At 40.6% G+C, this 24,342-nt stretch overlaps 1 protein-coding gene across 1 annotated transcript in view; it reads left to right on the top strand.

Annotated features, from left to right (window-relative positions):
- LOC149158428 (uncharacterized) overlaps positions 1-20,978 on the top strand; it is a 163,410-nt gene extending 142,432 nt beyond the window's left edge. Inside the window, exons 7-8 of the mRNA XM_089436210.1 lie at positions 19,872-20,262; positions 20,422-20,978. Of these exons, the coding sequence (XP_089292336.1) occupies positions 19,872-20,262; positions 20,422-20,666 (636 nt within the window). The 3' untranslated portion in view covers positions 20,667-20,978. The remainder of the gene's footprint in view (positions 1-19,871; positions 20,263-20,421) is intronic.
- The last annotated feature ends 3,364 nt before the right edge of the window (positions 20,979-24,342 follow it).

The following is a 24,342-nucleotide window of genomic DNA, read 5'->3' on the forward strand; positions in this document are numbered from 1 at the left end:
GAACCAGGGTTCCGCACCCTGGGGATGTCTTGGATGTGGTTTGGGGCTCGCGCGTTGTTTTGCAGCCTCGCGTTGCACCAGATCCGCGCAGTTCGGAATACCCTTAGCGCGCTTATTACACATTGAATCACTTATTACTAGTTTGATCTAGTTAAAACAGTCTTTAAGCAAACATTTATTACTTTTGGTTACTTCGCGCATCAAGATTAACCCAGTTCACATGTATTCAACAGTAGCAAATGCCGAGATCATAACAGTTTGTTTATCGTAAAAGAGTAAAATCGCAATTAACACAAAATTCGGAAGAAACTCATCTTTATTATCAATCTTCAACAATACATCCAAATCCACCCCGCGCACTTAGTTTCAGGGGTCCACGCACACAACTGCGGACTTTCTAGGCCTCTGCGCACACAGCTGCAGAGCCTCTACCTTCTACCCTACTCCCTTGACTTGGATTTACAATTGCTCTCAGACTATTCACCCATTACATGTTAGGACTTAAAACCAAAACTGAATTGCCTTTCCCTCATAGAGCCTCGCTCTATTTATACTTTCCCTTGGCCCGCGATCCCACCGCGGGTCGACTCTATTGCTATTTCTTTACATTATTTTCGGGTGGTCTACCCTTTGACTCAATCTACTATAGCTCGCGCTCCGCGCTTTCTGCGGAGTCTTTTACCCTAATATTACCCAAAATTTTGGGCTTCGCACCCCATACTCGTTCTGCGGGGCTTTCGCTACCCGACATGTTTGCAGCATTATGAGTAGTTTGGTACAGTGTGGCCGAGTGATGCGTTGTCTGCATATGAGCTTTGATGCTTATTCATTCGTGAGCAGTTCAGTAGAGTGACGTATAGTGGTAGACAACTTTGTGAGCTCATGATGTTGAGAAGTGCAGTAGTTCAGTTATGATGTATAGTGACCTTTGCGAGTAGTGACACTCAGTGATGTGCAGTTGAGCAGTGATAGTGATGTGCAGTTGAGCAGTGAGTTGATGTGCAACTTTGTGCAGTGGTCAGTGGCTACTAGGATCTGACAAATATACAACATATTCTTTACAAATTTACTATATTGATTCAGAGCACAAGGAGATCCAGTCTCAAAACTGTGAAACATGGTCTGTCGGCTCTTCATGGTGGTTGGGTGGTGCAAGGAAGGTGATTGGAGTCATCTTCAGGTTTTGGCCTAAGCACACTTCAGGGTAGCAGGGTCGTGCCAGGGTAAGTTGTGGCTTGCACAGGGTGTTGTGGCATTAGTTTAGTTGTGGCTGATAAAATAATAGGGCAACGAGGCATCCTTTCCGACAACAGCTGGTAAATAGAGTGTTGGGGCACTCATCAGGTTGTGGCCTAATCTACAGGGCGTTGGGGCGTCCTTCTGGTTGCAACAGGATATTAGGGTCTAGTAGCGTCCTACAGGTTGTAGCCTGTGAATTAGGGGGTTGACGCCTCCCTTAGTTGTAGCTAAAATATTGATGTAATCAATTTTATTTTAACAGGGAGAAGACAATTACTAAAGAAGCATTCGGTGGTTTTTGACCCAGAGGGGGTTTCCACCTAAAAATTTGTGTCCTTTGTTTTATCTTTCTGCATTGTTGTATGGCGTTGTGTACTGTTGATTATTTTTTATGATCATCTGAAGAAGAACAATAATAATAATTGAAGATTAATTAATGCTCTGAAAAAGATTAAAAAGTGCTAATTGTTAAGAAACACTGATTCACCCCCCTCTCAGTATTTCCAACATATCCAACCATCCACAATTGACAAAAGAGAAGCTCCAAGATAAGATAGACCAATATCCATACATCAAAATTCATCCATAAAGCTCCAATTCATCCTCTAAAAAAAGTGTGAAATTCTCAAGAGAGAGAAAAGATCCAATCCAAAGTGATGATGAGCAAATGAGCTCATCTCAGTTGTATTTATGCACAAATTAGGTGTTCGAATTAGCCTCCTTGGCCTACATAAACACCAAAAATAAATTAATGTTCTAATAATTCAACTTTTGGTGACAAGACCACCAAACTAGTTCATAAATGAAAAAGTAAGCCTCTCAATAGGTCAAATAATAATCTATGCATGTTGTAGGGTCCTCTAATAGGCCCAATTAGGTCCATGGGTGCCACAATGAAGAATAGGACCTTCAAAAGCAGTGGACAAGGGGTTGGCCCGTTGTAATAACCCGTGGTGCTCCAGATGACATGTCGGGGCACACAAGTGTCCTCATGGGTCTCCAAACAAATTGAAGATGCCTGTAGATCGCTTGCAAGGGCTAGGATGATGGTGTAGGTGATGCCACATCATCGTGCAAGTCCTGGATCATCTTCCACGTGTATGGTGTAAATTTGGGGCCAACTGGTCATGATGGATCAGGTGCATCTTCCTCATCCAATAAGTGAATCACGAGTAATCTCTGAATGGCTGTGGGGATCCATGGAGTGTTGTTTGCTGCTTGGGAGGTCCATGGTTCTCAACGCACACCCTAGAAGTGCCAATGTAGCCCTCTAAAGGATTAGGACCTCGTATAGGGAGACCAAACCCAAACTGGAGACCATCTGCAATCCTGCATAAGATCTAATGCGTCCCCTAGCCTTTCAGTACAACAAATCATTAGAAAAATGAGTAAATGAGCTTACCAAATCATATACCACAGGTGGGGACTTCATAATGGCCTGCCCTTCCATAATGGGCTTCTGAATGTGCCAATGTCTCCTAGACTCCAAATGGGGTTAACCAATAATCCTATTAGGTGGTTTCTACTTCTAAAGGGGATAATATAGTCAAGGTACATCGTTCAAAAAGTGGTGGCATGTGACAGATAGGTGAATGAAGTAGGGAATGAGAAGGGGCAGCCCTGGGTCACATGCTAGGGTACAAGGGTAGCTAATAAGAGGGAAGTCCACACTTGGGGTTTATAATGTATAGGAGGGAGCAATTGTGGTACATGAGGTGCGCCGGGCTTGATTTTTCCACCCTTCTTTATATGCCTTTCGCCTTTTTATGATTTTCTTTGATTAATTGCTCAGAGCTAAAGGGGGAAGAGCATGGTGTATAAGATATAACAATGAATAGCCCTTTTTAAAGTTGGGTGGTTCATTGACCCCCAGGGGTTGGGACAATCGTGGGTTCCTATATGATGAGGAGGCTCATAGAACCTATGGGAGCGAGGGTGATGGCCATGATGATGAGGTAGAGCTCATGTATTGGCTTTTACTCACGTGCTAAATGTGTTTGTAACTTTGTCCCAGCCATCTTTTGCATTTTGTGGTACATTTTCCTATTGAATGTGGCCATATATGCTTTTATCTTTCTTCTTAGCTCCATCAACCTCCGAGCTTCATTCCAGGCCATCACCCAAGGTGTGGGCAAGGGGAAGGGGTGTGCTAACCCTATGTGGACCCAGTGGAGGATTTTGGACCGAGGTTGGATAAATGATGAATGGGGTAGTAATGAATGGAAAGAGAGTAATATAAGAAAATAAGGGAGTGGGACCACAACCAAAATCAAGGCTTCCCATGAAATACCATCTGTAGAGCCAAATGGTCAGTAAAAGAGATCCCATAGGACTAGAATCCAAGGTTAATACTTAAAAAGGGTCTAGGGGACAACAGCAAAAACCTATCCCATTCTTTTTGCCAAATCCCCCCATTAATCCATGCACATAAGTGTCCATGATAAGCAAACTACAATACTCAATTGCCAAATGACAAGGCATACCTTTAGGTTCGAGAGGCCCACCTTCAAACATACCAATGTGGAAAAAGTCGAAGTCGGGATTAATTCGGCAAGGGTCCAAAAGTTGAAAAACTCGGCAAAGTCGGGAGTTTTTCGAAAAAGTCGGCAAAATTAAAAAAAATACAAAAATATTCATTTTTTAAAAAATCCGGACTTTTTCAATAAAATCCCGACTTTTTCAATAAAATCCCGATTTTTTCAATAAAATCCCGATTTTTTCAAAGAAAAAAAAATCATTAAAAAAACTACCACGATTTTTTGGAAAAAGTCCCGATTTAATCCCGACTTTTTCGATTTAATCCCGATTTTTTCGACTGGGAAAAAATCGGCAAAAAATCGGCCGATATAATCGGCCAGCCAAAAAAATCGCGTTTTGGGGATTTAATCCCGATTTTTTCCCGACTTTTTCCACACTGAAACATACGATAATGGTAGATGGGCGATGGACCACATGGCTGGCTCAAGTGGCGGAGAAAGGCATAATGAGCTAACTGGTGGTTGCAAGGGGCTATTGGCCGCCGGGTGATGATCGTCTTGGAGAAATTTTTTCTCCTAGGGATATCACCCACAAAATGTTGGGTAATATTTGCCTCCAAGTGGGACGTGATCTCTCGAAGAAGTGGGCGTAGCTACTCGAACGAGAGGTCACGAGAATTCTAGCAATCTCTTGGTTACCGTAGACTTGTCACATGCACATATAATAGATGGAAAAACACAAGGCCACATGCTTCCATGGTGTCTCATGATCACACATGCTATATGTTAGGCCATAAAGTCAACATAAAATAAAATATGCAAATATGCATCTCTCTACCATGGGAAGTACCATATGTCGTTAATTCTAATGCAGAAATGGGCATGCAATGCATCCTACCCTAACATGCATATGACGAAGCTATTATTAAGTGAAATCATAAAGCCAATGCAACCAACATATCATCAAGTCAATATAAATATGCCTGCCTTTCTGATTACTCATGTGGCAAGTCCCAAAGCGAATGCAAACACAAACAAATGGAGGATGCTGTGGGCAGGAGGTGAAAAATATGATGCCCACATATGGATGCTTATGTGACAAGGGGTAAGAAAAATATGTAATATAGTCCATGAGATCTTCTCTTGCACCCAAAATATAGAGATGTCAACAACCAAGCTCATAAACTTTCAATGGATGACGACATCTGACATATCACTTCCACCATTTTCCTTCTTATTTACATCATGGCATATGGTCTTCATTGGGTTATGATTAGTAGGAAAGGGAGGCCGACGAGATGGAGAAACACAAGTAGGTTGCACATGATGATTACACTAGAGAGGGGAGACTATGGAGTGATCAAAACCCTGAGGGTGCGTCCAAGGAGGAAAAGTATAATCAATGATGGGCTTTTTCTTGACATTATACTCGAGAGGGGGAAAGGGCTCATAGTTACTTGAGATCATATGACTAGGGGTGAGGGAATCACTTGATGAAGACCCAAGATGATGACCAATAGGAAAAAGGGAGAAAGAAGTATTGTATTCAACGGGTTTTGCTTTCCCAAAATCATAATCTAAAGGCTCAAGTGATTTGAACATAGAATCATACTCAAGAGAAGTGGGAGCCTTATCAATTTCCTTAGTATCAAAGATTTGGTCTCTCCTAAAAGGAAAATTGATCACTTCCAATTGCCCCTCTTTATGCAAAGGAAAATGAAGATTCTCCTTCCCAAGGGTATCAATGGGTATGTCATCATAAAGAGTACCTGAGGGGAAGGGAAGAAAAATCTCATCCTCACCCTTCTTGTTGGTGTCGTAAATGGGAGCACAATCAAATTGAGGAGCAACAATCTCCCATTTCTCATTTTCAATGTTGAAATAATCTTCAATGTCATCTTCCAAGGGGCTAATGGGATCAACTTTCGCAGGGTTTTCAAAATAAGATTCATCGGGAGTAATATCCTTGAGAAAGGTAAGGTTGGTCTCGATTTCATTTTCCATAAACTCATCCTTCCCAGCTCACGTGTCCTCAAAATCATCATTTTCATCATGGGGACCCAAGGAGGACTCGTCTTCTTGCTCATTACCTATATTCTTAATGTCTTGATGATGCTCGATGAAGGCTTCCTCTTGGATGCTTAATGCAGGGTGTACTTGAAAATGTCTAAGAAAGCCATCAACGAACTCTTCAATAGATGAGATACTCCTAGGTTCATGATCATGCAGCCATGAGTTATGACCATCAAGAGATCCCATGAACAATAACATAAGGACATCTTGGTGAACAACCTTCTCTCTTGAAGCATGTGCATTAAATCTTTCTATGTGGTCAATTGCGGAGAGTGGATCACCATCAAACACGGGCACCCCACGTACCATCCTTCCCGCAACATGATTAGGATGTCTAGGGATGCTAGCAATGTCCAAAGTGGGAAATTTATGAAAGAATGACAACCTATTTGAGGTATACATGAAAAATATGTAGGAGTCGCCAGGGTGAAATTAAAGATGCCTAAAAAATGCTTGCTTCACCCTACAAGCATCGACCTTAAAGTTCAATGAAGAACTAGGGCTTCATTCTTCCAATGGAGTCGCAAATAATGATATGTCAATATGTCATATGGGGAACAAAACACACATTTCGTGTCCCCTGAAACAACGCCAAATTGTTACCGCTCAAACTAGCAAGGGACCTAAATGGGATCCCTAAAGGGAAAATGCTAGGCCAAGGGCAACAAATGGAGACTTAGTCCACTGTCACCTCAGCTAAGGCTCCCTTCTATTTATGAACTTTCACCAATGGGAGGAGACCTGGTATATTATGGAGTCACTGATGAAGGATAAGTCAATGAAATGATGTGGAGTGACCCTAATAATCCCTTTCTTGGAAGAGTTAGAAAGATAAGGTTTGCTTGCTTTCTAAGTAAGGTACAATGTCTTCTAGGGAAAGGAAGGGAGGATTTAAGGGTTAGGTTTATGGGATATGACTTATGAAGGAGCTTCCTAATCTCTAAAATCCTTATTGTAATTGGTATCCCGAATGGTTCATGAAGAATTGTCTTTTCAAAGGAACAAGACCACATGGGACCAAGTGGACTCGGTCTAGGATAAGAGGAATCAATATGGAAACCAATGATGTTCCTACCCTAAACAAGGTGGGGAAAGGATCAAAGAAAGAATTTTCACTTGAAGGTGTCGATTTGATCCTACGAGGCACTAGCCTTGGGATGCTAAGGCAAAGTTTGATCTTGGAGCTAGGGCTTGGATTTTCTCCCAACTCCATCGTTGGAATGGCTTCAAATTTGGAGGAGACCTTGAGGAAACACCAACGCAGGAGACCCTTAGAGATTGGACTTTTTTGAGGCTAGCTTGTCGGGAATTGATGCCCTAGGTGCCCCAACTTGGCTAGACCTGAATGAAGGTGAAGGGATGTGATTTTTAGTGACCAACTCTTGGTAGATCAATGCCTTAGACTTGGGAGAATAGAGTGCATGATGACATATGAGAAGGATTCTTGGTTCTTAGTCAAGGAGGCCTCAAGACCACTTCACTAGCCTTCTAGGTCAAGGAGAAGCAATCTTGCAATTTTTATACTTTGATGTGCAAAGGAGATGGCTTGTCAAGGTCAAATTCTTTGATAGAATTACCCCTAGGATATTTCGTTCACATTACGTGGCCTATATATTGAGAGATGCTATAATAGAGACAAAATTCCACAATTTTAAGCAGTAAATGCATGCAACAATTAGCCCTAGAAATAGCGAAAATCCCAGTCCAATGTATATGACAAAGTAAAACAAGAATAACATTAAAAGGATGTACTTACATGTAACAAAGTATAACCAAGCATCCATTATTGACAAAAGAGAAGCTCCAAGATAAGATAGACCAATATCCACACATCAAAATGCATCCATAAAGCTCCAATTCATGCCCTAGAAAAGGTGCGAAATTCTCAAGAGAGAGAAAAGATCCAATCCAAAGTGATGATGAGAAAATGAGCTCATCTCACTTGTATTTAAATTTTATACATAAATTAGGTGTTCGAATTAGCCTCCTTGGCCTACGTAAGCCCCAAAAATAAATTACTGTTCTAATAATTCAACTTTTGGTGACAAGACCACCAAACTAGTTCATAAATGAAAAAGTAAGCCTCTCAACAGGTCAAATAATAATCTATGCATGTCGTAGGGTCCTCTAAGAGGCCTAATTAGGTTCATGGGTGCCACAATGAAGAATAGGACCCTCAAAAGTAGTGGACAAGGGGTTGACCCGTTGTAATAACCCGTGGTGCTCCAAATGACATGTCGGGGCACACAAGTGTCCTCATGGGTCTCGAAACAAATTGAAGATGCTTGTAGATCGCCTGCAAGCGCTAGGATGATGGTGTAGGTGATGCCACATCATCATGCAAGTTCTGAATCATCTTCCAAGTGTATGGTGTAAATTTGGGGCTAGCTGGTCATGATGGATCAGGTGCATCTTCCTCATCCAATAAGTGAATCACGAGCAGTCTCTGAATGGCTGTGGGGATCCATGGAGTGTTGTTTGCTACTTGGGAGGCCCATGGTTCTCAACGCACACCCTACAAGTGCCAATGTAGCCCTCTGAAGGATTAGGACCCCGTATAGGGAGACCCAACCCAAGGTGGAGGCCATCTGCAATCATGCATAAGATCCAATGTGCCCCTAACCTCCCAGTACAACAAGTCATTAGAGAAATCAAGTAAATGAGCTTACCAAATCATGGACCATAGGTGGGGACTTCATAATGACCTGCCCTTCCACAATGGGCTTCGGGATGTGCCAATGTCTCCTAAATTCCAAATGGGGTTAACCAATAATCCTATTAGGTGGTTTCTACTTCTAAAGGGGATAGTATAGTCAAGGTACATCTTTCAAAAGATGGTGGCATGTGGAAAATAGGTGAATGAAGTAGGGAATGAGAAGGGGTAGCCTTGGGTCACATGCTAGGGTAGAAGGGTAACTAATAAAAGGGAAGCCCACACTTGGATATATAATGTATAGGAGGGAGCAATCGTGGTACATGAGGTGCCTTGACCTTGATTTTTCCACTCTTCTTTATATGCCTTTTTCCATTTTATGATTTTCTTTGATTAACTGCTCAGGGCTCAAGGGGGAAGAGCATGATATATAAGATATAGTAGTGAATACCCCCTTTTAAGGTTGGGTAGTTCATTGCCTACCAGGGGTTGGGACAATCATGGGTTCCTATATGATGAAGGAGGCTCATAGAACCTGTAGGAACCAGAGTGATGGCCATGATGATGGGGTAGAGCTCATGTATTGGCTTTTGCCCACGTGCTAAATGTGTTTGTCTCGACCATCTTTTTGCATTTTTTGGTACATTTTCCTGTTGAATGTGACCATATATGCTTTTATCTTTCTTCTTAGCTCCATCAACCTCCGGGCTTCATTCTAGATCATGACCCAAGGTGTGGGCACTAGGCAAGGGGAAGGGGTGTGCTAACCCTATGTGAACACAATGGAGGAAAGTGGACCTAGGTGGGAGAAATGATGAATGGGGTAATAATAAATGGAAAGAGGGTAATATAAGCAGATAAGGGAGTGGGACCACAACCAAAATCGAGGCTTCCTATGAAATACCATCCCTAGAGCCAAATGGTCAGTAAAAGAGATCCCACGGGACTAGAATCCAAGGTTAATACCTAAAAGGACTGTAGGGGGCAAGAGCACAAACCTAGCCCATTCTTTCTGCCGAATCCCACCATTAATCCATGCCTAGAAGTGTCCATGATAAACAAACTACAATACTCAATTACCAAATGACAAGGCATCCCTTTAGGTTAGGGAGGCCCACTTTCAAAGATACGATCATGGGAGATGGGTGAGGGACCACATCGCTGCCTCAGGTGGCAGAGAAAGGCATAATGAGCTCGCTGGTGTCTGAGAACCATCTTGAAGAAAAAATTTCTTTTATGGATATCACCCACAAAATGGTGGGTAACTTTTGGCTCCAACTTGGACGTGATCTTGTGGGCGAAGCTACTTGGACGAGAGGTCACGAGAATTCCAACAATCTCTTGGTTACTGTAGACCTGTTAGCTACACATGTAATAGATGGAAGAACATGGGGTAGCATGCTTTCACAACGTCTCCTGATCGCACATGCTATATGTTAGGCCATAAATTCAAAAGAAAATGAAATATGAAAATATGCATCTATCTACCATGGGAATTATCATATGATGTTAATTCTAATGCGAAATGAGAATGGAATGCATCATACCCTAACATGCATATGACAGAGCTATTATTAAGTGTAATCATAAAGCCAGTGTAACCAACATATCATCAAGTCAATATAAATATGCTTGCCTATATGATTACTCATGCAGAAAGACCCAAAGGGAATGCAAACCCAAACACATGGAGGATGTTGTGGGCGGGAGGTGGGAAAATATGATGCCAACATATCACTTCCACCATTGTCCTTATTATTTACGTCATGGCTTATGGCCTTCATCGAGTTATGATTAGTAGGAAAGGGAGGCTGACGAGATGGAGAAACACAAGTAGGTTGCACATGATGATTACACTAGAGAGGGGAGACTATGGAGTAATCAAAACCCTGAGGGTGCGTCCAAGGGGGAAACGTATAATCAACGATGGGCTTTTCCTTGACACTATCCTAGGGAGGGGGAAAGGGCTCACAATTACTTGAGATCATATGACCGGGGGTGAGGGAATCACTTGATGAAGACCCAAGATGATGACCAATAGGAAAAAGGGAGAGAGAAGTATTGTATTCATCGAGTTTTGCTTTCCCAAAATCATAATCTAAAGGCTCAAGTGATTTGAACATAGAATCATACTCAAGAGAAGTGGGAGCCTTATCAATTTCCTTAGTATCAAAGATTTGGTCTCTCCTAAAAGGAAAATTAATCATTTCCAACTGCCCTTCTTTATGCAAAGGCAAATGAAGATTTTCCTTCTCAAGGGTATCAATGGGTATGCCATCATAAATAGTACCTGAGGGGAAAGGAAGAGCATTCTCATCCTCGTCCTCGTCGGTGTCGTAAATGGGAACACAATCAAATTGAGGACCAACAATTTTCCATTTCTCCTTTTCAATGTGGAAATAATTTTCAATGTCATCTTCCAAGGGGCTAATGGGATCATCTTTCTCAGGGTTTTCAAAATAGGATTCATCGGGAGTAATATTCTTGAGAAAGGTAAGGTTGGTCTCAATTTCACTTTCCATAAACTCATCCTTCCCAACACGTGTCCTCAAAATCATCATTTTCATCATGTGAACCCAAGGAGGAATCGTCTTCTTGCTCATTACCTATATTCTTAATGTCTTGATGATGCTCGATGAAGGCTTCCTCTTGGATGATTAATGCAGGGTGTACTTGTAAATGTCTAAGAAAACCATCAACGAACTCTTCAATAGATGAGATACTCCTAGGTTCATGATCATGCAGCCATGAGTTATGACCACTGAAAGATGCCATGAAAAATAACATAAGGACATCTTGGTGAACAACCTTCTCTCTTGAAGCATGTGCATTAAATATTTCTACGTGGTCAATTGCGGAGAGTGGATCACCATCAAACACGGGCAACCCACGTACCATCCTTCCTGCGACATGATTAGGATGTCCAAGGATGCTAGCAATGTCCAAAGCGGGAAATTTATGAAAGAATGACAACCTATTTGAGGTATACATGAAAAACATGTAGGAGTCACCAAAGTGAAATTAAAGATGCCTAAAAAATGCTTGCTTCACCCTACAAGCATTGACCTTAAAGTTCAATGAAGAACTAGGGCGTTCTTCCAATGGAGTCGCCAATAATGATATGTCAATATGTCGATGGGGAACAAAATACACGTTTCGTGTCCCCGACAATGGCGCCAAAATGTTACCGCTCAAACTTGTAGGGGACCTAAAAGGGATCCCTAAAGGGCAAATGCTAGGCCAAGGGCAACAAATGGAGAATTAGCCCACTGTCACCTCAGCTAAGGCTCCCCTCTATTTACGGACTTTCACAGATGGGAGGAGACCCGGTATACTATGGAGCCACCGATGAAGGATAAGTCAATGAAATGATGTGGAGTGACCCTAATAATCCCTTTCTTGGAAGAGTTAGAAAGATAAGGCTTGCTTGGTTTCTAAGCACGGTACAATGTCTTCTAGGGAAAGGAAGGGAGGATTTAAGGGTTAGGTTTATGGGATATGACTTATGAAGGAACTTCTTAATCCGTAAAATCCTTAGTGTAATTGGTATCCTGGATGGTTCTTGAAGAATTGTCTTTTCAAAGGAACAGGACCACACGGGACAAAGTGGACCCGGTCTAGGATAGGAGGAATGAGTATGGCAACCAATGATGTTCTTACCCTAGACAAGGTGAGGAAAGGATCAAAGAAAGAATTTTCACTTGAAGGTGTTGATTTGATCCTATGAGGCACTAGTTGTGGGGATGCTAAGGCAAAGTTTGATTCCAGAGCTAGGGTTTGTCTTTTCTCCCAACTCCACCGTCGAAGTGGTTCAAATTTGGAGGAGACCTTGAGGAAATACCAGCGTAGGAGACCCTAAGAGATCAAACTTTTTGGAGGGCTAACTTGTTGGGAAATTGATGCCCTAGGTGCCCCAACTTGGCTAGACCTGAATGAAGGTGAAAGGATGTGATTTTTGGTGACCACCTCTTGGTAGATCAGTGCCTTAGTCTTGGGAGAATGGAGTCTATGATGAAATATGAGTAGGATTCTTGATTCTTCGTCAAGGAGGCCTCAAGACCACTTCACTAGCCTTCTAAGTCAAGGAAAATCTATCTTACAACTTTTATACTTCGATGTGCAAAGGAGATGGCTTATCAAGGTCAAATTTTTTAATAGAATTACCCCTAGGAGATTTCGTTCGCATTATATGGCCCATACATTGAGAGATTCTATAATAGAGACAAAATTCCACAATTTTAAGCAGTAAATGCATGCAACAATTAGCCCTAGAAATAGCGAAAATCCTAGTCCAATGTATATGACAAAGTAAAACAAGAATAACATTAAAAGCATGTACTTACATGTAACAGAGTATATCCAACCATCCACAATTGACAAAAGAGAAGCTCCAAGATAAGATAGACCAATATCCACACATCAAAATTCATCCATAAAGCTCCAATTCATCCTCTAGAAAAAGTGTGAAATTCTCAAGAGAGAGAAAAGATCCAATCCAAAGTGATGATGAGAAAATGGGATTATCTCACTTGTATTTATACACAAATTAGGAGTTCGAATTAGCTTTCTTGGTCTACATAAGCCCCAAAAATAAAATAATGTTTCAATAATTCAACTTTTGGTGACAAGCCCACCAAACTAGCTCATAAATGGAAAAATAAGCCTCTCAAGAGGTGAAATAATAATATATGCATGTCGTAGGGCCCTCTAAGAGGCCTAATGAGGTCCATGGGTGCCACAATGAAGAATAGGACCCTCAAAAGCAGTAGACGAGGGGATGGCTTCTTGTAATAACCTGTGGTGCTTCGTATGACATGTGGGGGCACACAAGTGTCCTCATGGGTCTGCAAACAAATCGAAGATGCTTGTAGGTCACCTGCAAGGGCTAGGATGATGGTGTAGGTGATGCCACATCATCGTGCAAGTCCTGGATCATCTTCCAAGTGTATGGTGTAAATTTGGGGCTAGCTAGGCATGATAGATTAGGTGTATCTTCTTCGTCCAATAAGCGAACCACGAGCAATCTCTGAATGTCTTTGGGGATCCATGGAGTGTTGTTTGCTGCTTGGGAGGCCCATGGTTCTCAACGCACACCCTATAAGTGCCAATGTATCCATCTGAAGGATTAGGACCCCGTAAGGGAGACCAAACGCAAAGTGGAGACCATCTGCAATCATGCATAAGATCCAATGCATCCCCTAGCCTTCCGGTACAAAAAGGCATTAGAGAAATCGAGTAAATGAGCTTACGAAATCATGGACCACAGGTGGGGACTCCATAATGCCCTGCCCTTTCGTAATGGGTTTCAGGATGTGCTAATGTCTCCTAAACTACAAATGGGGTTGACCAATAATCCTATTAGGTGGTTTCTACTTCTAAAGGGGATAATATAGTCAAGGTACATCCTTCAAAAGGTGGTGGCATGTGGTAGATAGGTGAATGAAGTAGGGAATGAGAAGGGGCAACCTCGGGTCACATGCTGGGGTATAAGGGTAGCTAATAAGATGTAAGCCCACACTTGGGTTTATAATGTATAGGAGGGAGCAATCGTGGTACATGAGGTGCTCCGACCTTGATTTTTCCACTTTTCTTTATATGCTTTTTTCCTTTTTATGATTTTCTTTGATTAACTATTCGAGGCTTAAAGGGGAAGAGCATGATGTATAAGATATAGCAGTGAATACCCCATTTTAAGGTTGGGCGGTTCATTGCCCACCTAAGGTTGGGACAACCATAGGTTCCTATATGATGAAGGACGCTCATAGAACCTGTAGGAACCAGGGTGATGGCCATGATGATGAGTGAGAGCTCATGTATTGGTTTTTGCCCACGTGCTAAATGTGTTTGTCCCGACCATCTTTTGCATTTTTTGGTACATTTTCCTGTTGAATGTGGCCATATATGTTTTTATCTTTCTTTTTAGCTGCATCAACCTTCGGGCTTCATTCTAGGCCATGACCCAAGGTGTGGGCAAGGGGAAGGGGCATGCTAACCCTATGTGGACCCAGTGGAGGAATGTGGACCTAGGTGGGAGAAATGATGAATGGGGTAATAATGAATGGAAAGAGGGTAATATAAGCGGATAAGGGAGCGGGACCACGCAACCAAAATCGGGGTTTCCCATGAAATACCATCCCTAGAGCCAAATGGTTAGTAAAAGAGATCCCACGGGACTAGAATCCAAGGTTAATACCTAAAAGGGGTCTAGGGGACAAGAGCACAAACCTAGTCCATTCTTTCCGTCGAATCCCCCCATTAATCCATGCCTAGAAGTGTCCATGATAAGCAAACTACAATACTCAATTACCAAATGACAAGGCATACCTTTAGGATTGGGAGGCCCACCTTCAAACATATGATCATCGCAGATGGGCAAGGGACCATATGGTTGGCTCAAGTGGCGAAGAAAGGCATAATGAGTTAGCTGGTAGCTGCAAGGGGCTACTGGCTATTGACTGAGGACCATCTCAGAGAATTTTTTTCTCTTAGGGATATCACCCACAAAATGGTGGGTAACAATGTCCTCTCAAATTTGATTTAAAAGAAGACTAATTTGGAAATCATACTTGGAGATAATGCCACCTACCCCATGAAAGGGATAGCTTCTGTCACTCTTCACTTAAATCAAGGTCAAACCATTCATATACAAGAAGTATTGTATGTGCCAGATTTGAAGAAGAACCTAGTGTCTATTTCCGCAATGGAAGATAAAGGCTTGAAGGTAGCATTCATTGATGGAAAGGTACATATTTGGCATAGAAACCCTAAAGATGCATTTACACTTGGATTTAGGGTTGATGGTCTCTATCAAGTTGGAGGAAGTCCTTTGGGATCCTTGACTTGCGATATTTCTCTTCAATCTAAATTATGGCACCAAAGATTTGCCCAGCTTCATTACAAAGCCTTACCTGGGGTAAAGAAGATGGTCACAGGTATGCCCAAGTTCAACATGAATCATGAAGGAGTTTGTCAGGGTTGTGCAGCTAGGAAACTTACAAGGGGACCATTCCCTTCAAGTGAAAGCCAAACTACCGATATTCTTCAATTGGTCCATTCTAACCTATCTGGTATGTTTCCTATAACATCATTGGGAGGATTCCTATACTATGCAATTTTTGTGGATGACTTCTCTTGCAAAACATGGATCTATTTCTTGAAGAAGAAGGATGAAGTGTTCAAATGGTTCCGTTCTTTCAAAGCCTTGGTGGAAAATCAAACAGGGAAGAAGATCAAAATATTGAGGACCGACAATGGAACCGAATATGAATCAAATGAATTCAATGACTTTTGTAGAGAAGCTTGCATTAAGAGGGAAACAACCGTTCCATACAGTCCTGAGCAAAATGGAGTTGCTGAAAGGAAGAATCGAACAATCATGGAAGCCTCACGTGCCATGCTCCATGATCAAGGTCTACTGAAGTTCTTAGGGGGAGAAGCTGCCAACTCTACCGCATATGTTCAAAATAAGAGCCCGCATCAAGCACTGGATTTCAAGACACCCAAAGAAGTTTTCATTTGTAAGAAACCTGATGTCTATCATTTTAGAATATTTGGTTGTCCTGTGTATTTTCATGTGCCTAAACAGAAAAGAAACAAGTTAGAAGCATCTCGGAAGAAAGGTATATTTGTGGGCTATAGTGAAAAATCAAAGGCATATAGACTCTATGTGCCTAGTCAAAGAGAAGTGGAAGTAAGCCATGATGTCACCTTCGATGAAGATGCTACCCTTGGGAAAGTTAGAGATCTCCTTATCCCAAAGAAAGGATAATGATGATGCTATAGAAAAAACATGATGGACCTCTGATAGATGAAGCTATGCTCGATTTTGAAGGCCCAATGGATCCCATTGATCCACCTCTTGGTGATCCCCCTTCCTCCCTTGTGGCTCAAAGTTACTCTTGAAGATGCTGAAAGACATATTGCTCCAAGAGGGACATTTTGTGAAAGTATGAAGCCAAACATGTATCAAGGATACTTAGCTGCTATGAGTATTATTATACAATCTGAGCCATGTACGTTTGAAGAAGCGTAAAGCATCGTGTCTAGAAGGATGCGATGAATGAAGAATATGAATCTATTATAAAAAATGATGTTTGGGATGTGGTGCTTAGACCAAAGGACAAGTCCGTAGTCACCTCAAAATGGCTATACAAAAGCAAACATGGAGCAGATGTGAGTGTTGAGAAATACAAGGCTAGGTTTGTTGCTTGAGGCTTCTCTTAAAAGGAATGAGTGGACTATGACAAGATATTTGCACTAGTCTCCCGATATACAACTATCCAATCTATTATTGCTCTTGCTGCTACTTAAGGATGGAGCTACATCAAATGGACGTTAAGACTACTTTCTTGCATGGCTTGCTTAAGGAGGAAGTCTACTTGGAACAACATCAGGGGTTCAAAGTACAAGATCGAAGGACACATGTATGTAGGTTGAAGAAAGGCCTCTATGGGTTGAAGCAAGCCCCTATGGCTTGGTATGAGAGGATTGACAGTTATCTTATGAAGCTGGGATTTACAAGGAGCTATGATGATCCAAACCTATACTTCAAGGTTGAAAAGGACATGCCTCTCATTTTGGTCCTTTACGTTGATGATCTCTTTTTGAATGTTGCGGACCCTCTCATTTATCAATGCAAGAGGGAGTTTACTTCCGAGTTCGAGATGAAGGATCTAGGATTGATGTACTACTTCCTAGGCCTGAAGGTTTGGCAAAAGCTAGATGAGATTTTCCTTTCTCAAGGAAAATACATTGTGAAGCTACTAGAGAGATGTGGGATGGTGGATTGCAAATTTATGTTTACTCCGATGGAACTCAACCTCAAGAAGCTATGTGGAAGTGCTGTTGGGCTCGAATTGGCAAACCTTTATGAGTATCAACAACTTGTGGGGGCCCTGATGTTGTTGGTTAACTCTTGTCTGAACATATGCTTCGTTGTTAATACGTCGAGTCAATTTATGATTGAGCCTCATCACATACATTGGGTTGTTGCTAAGAATTTCTGGAGATATCTTTGTGGTATAATTAACTATGGACTGATATACACTGCTAGGAATTTGAAGCTACATGGATATTCTGATGCTGACTAGGTTGGAAGTGTGGTAGATCGAAAGAGCACATTAGGATGTTGCTTCTCATTGGGGTCTGCTTCGATTTCATGGATGAGTAGGAAGCATAAATCAGTTGCTTTAAGCCCAGTCGAGGCCGAATACGTTGTAGCTAGTATGGCCTGTTGTGAATCTGTTTGGTTGAGGAAGCTCTTCAGTGAGCTATTTGAGCACGTACTAGATACCACCATGATATTCTATGACACCAAAGTGGGATTCACCTTTCAGAAAATCTCGTGTTCCACAACCGCTCCAAGCACATTGATATCAGGTACCACTTTATCCGAGATATGGTAAAACGGGGAGCAATAAGGCTCCAACACATTAAGACTGATGATCAGGTTACAGACATTCTCATGAAGCCCTCAGGGAAGGTCAAATTCTTAGCCTTTCAAGAGAGACTTGGAGTCGTGAAAAGACCCTCCCATGAAGGTCCCGCTTGAGTTGAACATTGAGCTTTGGGAGCTCCTGGGGGCTTGGGGTACTTATTGGAGCTATGAGCAACCATAGGGTGAGTGGTTCATCTTCCCTTGTGATACCCCATGATGGTTGACATGTGTGTAGGGTGAGTGGTTCACTTTCCCCTACGATTGATGACATGTGTGTAGGGTGAGTGGTTCACCTTCCCCTATGATTGACATATGCATTGGATGAGTGGTTCACCTTCTCCTGCTGATGCCCCAACATACATCCTACCCATGTAGTCTGGGATTCATGGGAAGTACTTCTCATCTAGCCAATGAGTTAGGAAAAGTGGTTAGGGACCATAGCACTATCGATGGACACATCGTGTATTGTCATACTCCCTATGACTAGGATGCATGGTGTTCAACAACTTGATTTGGGATCAAGTCTGATTGAGGTTCTACCTCTGGACTGACTTTTGTCAGTGGAGAGTGGTAAGGTCTTGTGACTCACTCTCGATCGATTCTTCTTCATTATTCATATTAGTGTTTAGTAGAGCAGAGATGAGATGAGATACAAAGATGGTTCATGATGACAAGATGGCATGATGATCGATGATGATGGATGGATTGGTAGGTGGAATTCTCCCTAGTTGAGAGGGAGTGTTAAAATTGGCAACTAGGGCCAAATTCCACCTTGGGACAGCTCATTTGATGGAGATGATGATTGCATTAAATTCCTCTTTTCGAGAGGACCAAAATTGATATAAAGATCATCTAATTTGGACAAGCAGAAGTGTGTTTTTGAATTTATGCCCACACATGTGCAAATTGTTCAGGTCGGCCACATCATCATGTAGGCTCATGAAGCCCAATGGACGTGTCACTTCACCCTCAACGACTTGTATAAATACAAGTGACCTCTCACCTCATTTGGCATCATCACTCACACACTTTCTTCTCTCCTTCACTCATTGGTTCGTACAGCTATTGGGCAGATTTTCTCTCTCACACTTGTGGCAAGGAGGACGAATTTTCTGGGCAAATTGCAAGGTCGAATTTCAGGACTGTTGCAGGGGTTTGACCAGTGTTGACCAGACACTTTGACTCATCATTTGACTGTGATTTTTATGGGAAAATTTGTTTTTGGCAGGCCGTACAGATTGGCACAGAAATTGAGAAATTCTGAGCACTTTGACCTGCGTTGACCACAGGCCTGTTTGACCACAGAAGTTGACTTCAGTTGATCAACTTTGACTATTGTTTTGTGGACTGTTTTGACTGCTATTTGACCAGCTAAAGAGACTGAGTTTGACTTCTTCTGACCGAGCTTCAGAGGTGAAGTTTTTCTGCTGCATTGATCATCTTTGAATTTCTAGTTAGCGCTGAATTTGACTGCAGATTTGACAGGGCTGTTTTGACTTTGATTTGGCAAGTCAACTTTGACTTTTTGTACTTTCTCTCTCTGATGAACATTTGATATAATAATAAGAAGAATTGATCAAAGAGTTTTCCCCACCTTGGGGTTTTTCCCTGACATCTGCCAAATCTGGAGTCCTCTTGTCTTGGCTTGTCTTCTGCATTTGATTTTATGTTCTATCTACAGTTACTGTTGATGTAATTTATGGTTAACGTGATTGCTATTGGAAAACTAAATTGGAAATTGTCATTGGGCTGCTAAAGGAACATTGAAGTAATTGTGCAAAGCATAGAACATACCATTGGTAACTAAAATTAACACATTTTGAGCCTTCAAAATAGAGACAACCCTAAAGACATCATTTTAAGCCAATTTTTGACTGTCTCAATGTTATTTTATCTCCAGTGACCAGAACTACTGGTATGTCTCCCATGGTCTCAATTTGAATTAATTTTTTTACACAGCATTTTCAGTTAGTATATTCATTTGTTTTTACAGGCATTGCAATTTGTTCAAGAACTTGGATCCAAGCTACATGCTACAAAAGCAGTTGAGGGGCTTGATCATAACTTGCAGTTGGTGTTTGTCATTCCCCCACCAAATTCAATTGAGAACAATCCAGACATGTTTACATCAACTGATATGGAGAGGCTAAGCAACAAAGTTGATGGATTTTCACTTATGACTTATGATTTTTCAAATGCATATCATCCTGGTCCAAATGCACCTATTGGTTGGGTGCGTGCATGTTTGCAACTTTTGCTTCCTGTTTCAGCTGCAAAGCACCAAAGGGATGCAAAAATTGATATGAAGACTGCCAATTATCAGCTGGCAGCAAAAATCTTAATGGGTATAAATTTCTATGGAAATGATTATGTTCTTCCAAGAGGTATCAAAATTACTTTTCTTTAGTTAGCTGAATGCATGTCTGGGCATTTTATTTATTTTGTCTCTGCCATAGCTGCTTATAATGCTTTATATTGGCGAAGATTCCTTAGCAGTCAGTACATTGCATATTTTTTTAATAATAGTTAGTTTATACAAACAGGTGGTGCACCTATCCTCGGTCATGGATACCTCTCCTTGCTTAGAACACACAAGCCAAAGTTGTTTTGGGATGAGCAGAACATGGAGCATTATTTTGATTATGAGGAGCGACTGAACAGACATAGAGTCTTTTACCCTTCTTTGAAGTCAATTTCCTTGCGGCTGGAAGAAGCACAAGCATGGGGTGTTGGTTTATCAATCTGGGAGATAGGTCAAGGACTGGAATATTTCTTTGATCTGCTATAGTTTCTCTAACCTATCTTGTAGTAGCGGAATGAAAGTTCTCCCTAACTTATTTGAGTTCTGTCATTTGTTGTTTAATTTTACACCTAGGCAAATTAGGGGTGAGGATCACGATCATTTGTGATGTGGACCTTCAAGGCTTGCAAATCAAGAGGTTCTGCAGTTTGTCTCAAATGACTTGTTTTGAGTAACTTTTGAATAATGCAGCTAAATTCAGGCCAACAAAGGAATTGATACGTCGTTGGAGGGAATAAGACAATGAGCTATTTGTAATGGTCATATTTCAAAAGAATAGCCCTACAAGGATTAAGCTAAAGCTCAGGAATTTGCGCAATGATTAATATGGAATTTACGGCTGTTGACAGGATATAACCTCTCATAAAAGGAAGGGCAAAGAATTCTTTTCAAATTATAACTGTCTTACCTGTCTGCATATTCTTCAATTCACCATTTAAGGTATAAATTTGAGATATTAACACGAAACAATTTAAATTTGAGTAAAAATATCTAGTTTTGGTTAAATCTTGTATTTTGATATTCTTCACTCTTAATTTATGAATGTCTGGTTCTTGTGTGCAGAGTGGATAAATTTCTTATGGGTCAAATATAACTCCATGCTTTTTAGGCATCCACATTCTTGTTGTGGCTTAGGTCGGACGCATTGGTACTTACGAATTTTCGATCATCGTAGTCTAGTTGCTTACAATTTTCCTCGGTGATTCTATTGACTTGGTGCTCTTTTCAAATCACTCCCTTTGAAAGGATATAATAAAGCTTTTTGAATAGGGGAGCTGGTGTGAACAGTAACATTCCATTACTTTAGCTCTATGTGCACTAAAGTATGGTACATCCTACACAGGAGTGTCAACTCATTGTTAATCTATGCATCATTTCATGATGTCCAGGTTTGTACGAGTTTTTTTGGAGGAAATAATCTCGGCCCACTGTTGCACACTTGAGAGAGAATGGGGGTGTTGGTACTAGGCCATTTCTCGTAGAGCTCTTCCCGGTATTCCCTGGAATCTCTAGATAGAAGGTGGATCAATTGGTATTAGGCTATTAGCATAAGCAGCTGGTAACTCCAAAGGACATGATGAGATGTGCTTTGGAGACCTCCATGCATTTATCACAAGAGCATCTACCGATTGAGCTAACCCTTGGTATTATTGTAAGGGCATTCTTCTTACGCAAACTAGCCTTTCTCTTTAACCGACTTGCACAATGGATCTTGAATGGGATTCATGCGTTTTTGTTTCTTTTCTTTTTCTTCAGTGCATCTCATTGGTGCCGTAATTGTCGTTTAGTTTTAGCTTCATTTTATTTCAAACCAGATCATCATATTGGGTTTTTGTAGTTGTCATACAAGGATTTTGTTTGTGTGGACATCCTTTTTCTAATTACTTTTTAGTGATTGTACATTACAGAGTTGATTAGCTCTATTTGTCTCAATGATTATCCAGTGTGAAATGCGAATGATATGGTCCTAACACTTCTATTTTATCTTCATTCTCTCTTGGTGGTACATATTTTCTTTTATCATACTTCTACTTAGCTTTCTCTCTTTAGGATTAGTGGGAGATGTTGTGGGACCTCTTGTATGGGCATATGTTGTCTAGCCAGTTTGCAATCATAGTATGTTAGAGATTTGATTTTTTTCCCGGAGGAAAACCTTGCGCAAACCCCTCAAGCACTTTCCCATGATCAATGGATGGTAAGCAAGGCAAATTATTGACCCTGATTACAAAACATATCCTTGAGGGGATCAAGAGACTTGAACCCCAACTTCAGAGTAAAGATGCGATGATTGGGTGACTGCTTTAGTTAGCATGTGGGAGACACATACTTGATTAACCCTCTCTCAAATTAATTATTTAATTTTGAATGCAAATGTTATGGCTCTAACCCTTTGTCTTCATTATCTGTTAGCCCTTGGGAGACAAAAACTTAATTAAAACTCGTTCAAATGATTATTTAATTTTGAAATGAAAATGTTATGGCTCTAACTCTTTGTTTTCATTATCTCCTAGTAGCAGATCTTCTCCTATATTTAGGACCAATGGCACCGCACAAGATTTCCCCTTTACATACAGCTTGAGTGAGCCTAATGATTAAGAACATGTGTTTCCTCGTATAAGGTGTTGAAGAATCTAAGGCATATAGTTAGTGAGATTCTTCTAAGTAACTATTTGTGAGGCATTTATCTTTATATTATTAGCACAATCTTTTGTTGATTTCATTAGTGTGTGTATTTCTTACTTCATCAAATAGCTATCAGAACAATGAGACAAGAACACAAGAAATGGGCATTCTGCCAAAACCTGCCAAAACCTCCCTCTTGGAGAGAAAAACCTGCACAAAATTCTTCTTATAGAGATTTTTATTAACGAACACCAAGACCATGACCCTCGACTCCCTGAGTCATTCCAAGACTAAGACACCAATCCTCTTCTTCATTTGAAATCATCATTATTACAGCTGCTTCACCGAAGTCATCATTACTGCACCTTTACTAAGATCTTCTATCAATATCATGAGTATGTCAAGACACAGATATTCTCATCACATGTATCCCGAGACTGATGACTGTGATTTATCCCGAAACTGATGACTGTGATTTCTCTTCCTGTGTTTCATCATTATACATATGTTGCTCCTGAGACAGAGTATACATTGAGATATAGTGAGATCATCACGATCCTATCCTATCCATTGAGACTGAGTGTTCCTGTAGTATTATCGAGGTCATCATGATTATGTCGAGACTGATAGTTTGCTGCGATGAGATCACTGATATTCATTGTAACTGTGTTGCGATTACAACTGCGTTCAGTATGTCACACAGCTACCCCGAGACTTATTACTGAGATGTCTGGTGATGTTTCTTTATTACGCATATGCTGAGATCGTATATCGAGAGTATGTTACAGGGACTTCGATCACTGTGAGATTACAGTGACTGTTGCGTCGTGATTGCATTTTGCATTCCGTTGAGATTGTGATCATAGCAATGCCGAGACAGGAAAAAATAAAAATAAATTATTAAAAATAAATATAAACTAATTAAAATATTATATGTTTATTTATTTAAAACTAGCTTTTATAAAATATCTTAATTAATATTTGAATGAATAAGTTCAATGAACTATTATATCAAAGTTTTTAAACTTACCTATTTTAATCTTTTAATACCTAAAAAGATATTATCAATTAATATTTATTTTTTTATTTTTTTTATTGTTGGGCTTAATTAATCTAAATAGATAAAATATATAGCTAAGGTCAAGGTATAGAGTTCAAGCTAAATAATAGGTTTCATAAAATAAAATGAACCAGAGGTTACTAATTAAAAATAAAAAGTTATATATAAATATTACATATATTAAAGGATCTAATAATAATATTGTGCAAAATAAAGGTTAGAGAAAGACTCTAATATTTATAAATTACAAAGCATGAAGGGAAACAAGATGGATACATAAAATGAATAAAAAGGAGGAAAGAAGAAAAAATAGCATAAAGAAATAAACAAACGAAGAACACAACAGTACAAATAAAATGAAAACTAAAAAATAAGCTAGAAATAAAAATAATAACCAGGGAGCAGAGAGGGAGGAATCAACTACCCTGTCATTGATCCCTTCCCCTCAACTTCCTACAAGTTTATTTCCTCCTCGATTTC

The sequence above is a fragment of the Pinus tabuliformis genome, chromosome 5_2, assembly GCF_031772625.1.
Source record: "Pinus tabuliformis cultivar Carrire ecotype Pingquan chromosome 5_2, CPIR1, whole genome shotgun sequence".
NCBI classification, from domain to species: domain Eukaryota; kingdom Viridiplantae; phylum Streptophyta; class Pinopsida; order Pinales; family Pinaceae; genus Pinus; species Pinus tabuliformis.